Source organism: Laccaria bicolor, genomic scaffold (assembly GCF_000143565.1).
Source record: "Laccaria bicolor S238N-H82 LACBIscaffold_167 genomic scaffold, whole genome shotgun sequence".
In the NCBI taxonomy this organism is placed as follows: Eukaryota; Fungi; Basidiomycota; class Agaricomycetes; order Agaricales; family Hydnangiaceae; genus Laccaria; species Laccaria bicolor.
The window spans coordinates 1-3,282 of NW_001890026.1; the positions used below are offsets into that span (position 1 = coordinate 1).

The 3,282-nt window shown below is 48.4% G+C and overlaps 1 protein-coding gene across 1 annotated transcript in view; it reads left to right on the forward strand.

Annotated features, from left to right (window-relative positions):
- Positions 1 to 159: 159 nt before the first annotated feature.
- Positions 160 to 3,282, forward strand: part of LACBIDRAFT_335859 (uncharacterized protein) — a gene marked incomplete at both ends in the record, with an annotated part of 3,288 nt that continues 165 nt past the window's right edge. Inside the window, 13 exons of the mRNA XM_001890761.1 lie at positions 160 to 288; positions 317 to 398; positions 452 to 458; positions 548 to 721; positions 809 to 881; positions 992 to 1,111; positions 1,164 to 1,417; positions 1,664 to 1,731; positions 1,790 to 1,908; positions 1,959 to 2,270; positions 2,324 to 2,598; positions 2,647 to 3,062; positions 3,122 to 3,226. Of these exons, the coding sequence (XP_001890796.1) occupies positions 160 to 288; positions 317 to 398; positions 452 to 458; positions 548 to 721; positions 809 to 881; positions 992 to 1,111; positions 1,164 to 1,417; positions 1,664 to 1,731; positions 1,790 to 1,908; positions 1,959 to 2,270; positions 2,324 to 2,598; positions 2,647 to 3,062; positions 3,122 to 3,226 (2,134 nt within the window). The remainder of the gene's footprint in view (positions 289 to 316; positions 399 to 451; positions 459 to 547; positions 722 to 808; positions 882 to 991; positions 1,112 to 1,163; positions 1,418 to 1,663; positions 1,732 to 1,789; positions 1,909 to 1,958; positions 2,271 to 2,323; positions 2,599 to 2,646; positions 3,063 to 3,121; positions 3,227 to 3,282) is intronic.

Below are 3,282 nucleotides of genomic sequence, written 5' to 3' on the forward strand. Positions count from 1 at the left end.
CCCAAGGATCGTCTGAACCTGCGCTGGGGTTCAGACGATCCTTGGCGCACGTCATAATTTGGCGTTGTTGCTTATCCAGACGTCGTTCAACTTGAACAAACAAATCCACCGCGCGCGCGGTGGATTCGTTTGCATTTGTTTGAACCAGACGCTGTCATCATGACGTGGATCAGCCTTAGCAGACGATGCATGACGACAACGACAATGCACGACGACGGAGAACGACGATGCACGACGACAGCGGACGACACTGCACGACGACAGCGAATGGCAATGGTGAATGATGAGGTATGATGACGGCGAATGAGACATAAAGGTGGAACACGAGGGAGCGGCGAGGTGCCATGTCGCAGTCAGCGACGTGCCAACTGAACGACAAATCACTTCTGTGGGCCCAGGTGAGAAAGAAAGAACCGTCCCCTCCACGTTCTTTCTTTGACGCACAGTCTAGGTGCCATGTAAGCCTTCAAAGAGGTATTTTTCGTATGTTCGTCAGCACCCCGTTTCTCTAACATTCATTTAATCCGCAGAAACATTGTATTTGCAGCCCTCGCGTTGTCGACGAGGGCTGCAAAGACATCGACTGCGTCAACGGCATTCCAGTCAACGGCATTCCAGTCAACGGCATTCCAGTCAACGGCATTCCAGTCAACGGCAACGGCACCCTATGTTACCTACACGACCACCACAATTCAAGTGAACAACGTGGCGACAACAGACCGTTTCCGCTCGCACCTCGTTGCCCTCCTCTCCATCTACGAAGTTTCTTTTTCCAGGGCTCAAATCTCGCGGTACGATGGCCCCCCAGACGAGCAGACAAGATGGTGTTGAAGAGGTTGGGGACGTGTGGTGCAAAGTTGAAGGAAGGCCGTCGTGCTGCGGTGCGTTTATATGCACCTCATTCAACTAACATCCACCTGATTAGAATCCACTACACGACGTCGAGCGATGGCATCCGCTTGCGTATCAGTCACCCTTCCAACATGTTTAGCTGGGTACCCCGTCAACGATGTCGAGCCATCCGCTTGCATATCACTCCTCTGTCTATATGACCCCATCCGCTCGCGTATCACTCCCCCTGGCCAAAACGTTTAGCTTGGGGCGTCGTGTTGTACGTTCATCCGCACCAAGTTCATCGTTGCCTACGTCAACGGCTTCACCAGCACCCTCTGTCTCAAATTCGGCGCCGTTCGCTCGCTTATCACTCCCTCTTTCCAACACGTTACTCTGTCAATGACGTCGAGCCATCTGCTCACGTATCATTCCCCCACATTACCCTGTCAACGACATTCATACCCCGTCAACAACGTCGACCTATCCTCTCACGTATCAGTCCCCCTTTCCAAAACGTTCAGCTCGATACCCTATCAACGACTTTGACACTCCCCCTTTCCAAGATGTTTAACTCCGGTGCGATGTGAGATGACAGCGTGTTTGGGGAGGGAGTTACATGTTAGTTTTTGACGCTTTTTTTGTCAGATTATGTAGTTTCCTCGTGCTGCGTCGAGTAGTCCTGTAGAAGGGACGTACAATACTGGAAATGCAAACTATTAACAAAATCTTTGAGCTCAAGGGCATGATCACCGAAATCAAACAAATGCAAACGAAACCACCGCGCGCGCGGTAGTTTCGTTTGTCCCTATTGACGTCGACCTCCCTTCAGCCACCATCTCTTCTACTTGAAATCTGCTATGGACTCTGACACATCCAGTTCGGCTCACGTGGTAAACTGTCTGTACTAATTCCACTCTCACTAAAGCAAGCACTTACACTGGTTCACCCCTTTCAGGTCCTTCAGAATGCCGTGCTGTCTCACCTGTGTTCTCAGCCTTTCCTTGGGCCACACCACATGTTGTACAAGTGCCAAAGCCTTTGGCTGACTTCACTGAAATAATGTCACCTCACAAGGTACTTTATTTCTCTGTGGCCTCGATTGTAACTTAACAGACTGCTTTCAGCACTTCATCAATTCGCTAAATCGATTTGAGCGCTCGCTCTTTGCCTTTGATAAACTTGCGGTCGATTCTAACGAATTGGCACCGCTTCTAGGCTTAGATGTCCTGAAAGCATCCAATGCGGTCACCCTACATCCAACGGCGACGACTGCATCATCAAAGGGGGAGTACAAAACCCTTGCTTCCATTGTTTCTGCATATCGAATGTTTGAGGTCTTGGCTCTTGACTGCGAAATTGGTGTTTCACAACCTCCCATTCGCCTGCTTCCCCCCTTGTCTTTCAACAAGTCTGAGCAGGATAGTGAAAAGATTGTTGTACGTTGATTTATATATATTCTGATCCTCAAGTTAATTTTCCTTGCTTGCAGGGTTTTGACAAACTAGAAAATTGGCCCAAAGTTCTGCTTAACTTCCGGAAACTTATAGGTCAGTCAGGACTACCTCAAATTCCTGACGACCTCCATGCAGGAAGCAAACACCTTGCTCTCCTACGGATGGCAAGCAAGAACAAAGAGAAAGTAGCATATGTGAATGTGGTCGACAACTTTCTTCAAGCTGCTCTGCATCTTTACTACCTCAAGATGACCCAATTCCGAGATGGGTCTCTGCCTGACTATCCTGATATTTTAAATGACCGTCTCCAGTGCGTTAGACTCATGTCACATTGATATCCGATACTCATATCTCTCAGCATCTTCAAAGATGAGACCTCTACAGATGAATTCATCAATGATCAAGAGGAGGGGACTTACTACTTGCAAGATTTACGTGATGGAGAGACAGCTTCGCACAGCCTCCACCAACTTGGGACACCTCTGCAATTAGCACTGCTCCTGACTCCTTTCTATTTGCTCTTTCCATTCAGGATAATCACCAGGTCCTATAATCGTCGTCTTGTTCTCGAATCTTTTGCTGAGTTAACTCCTCGGAAGACACCCCTTGTGCTTAAAATTGAGAGTTCCATCTGGCGTTCTCTTATAGCGCTTGCTGATGTGACCATCACGCCTCATGAAGCTTTAACACAACTGGTATCAAGATTGCCGTGGGCTGAGATAGAGGCAGCATCCAACAACCCCCATGATTGTCGCATGTTTTGCACCCCTTTAGGTGAGAAATGTTAAACTGCTTTTCAAGCTTCATTTATTTATTCTTTGTTGTATTTACAGCCCAGCCCTCTTCTTCTTCAACACCATTACAGCCTGGTTTGGCTGTTGGGAGGCAATTAGCAATAGAAGGTGCCTCAAACGCCCTTACTCCGGATATACAAGTTGGTGGGTCCATGCCAGAAGCCCCAGTTATCCCCAACACTCAAGTTTCAACATCAATG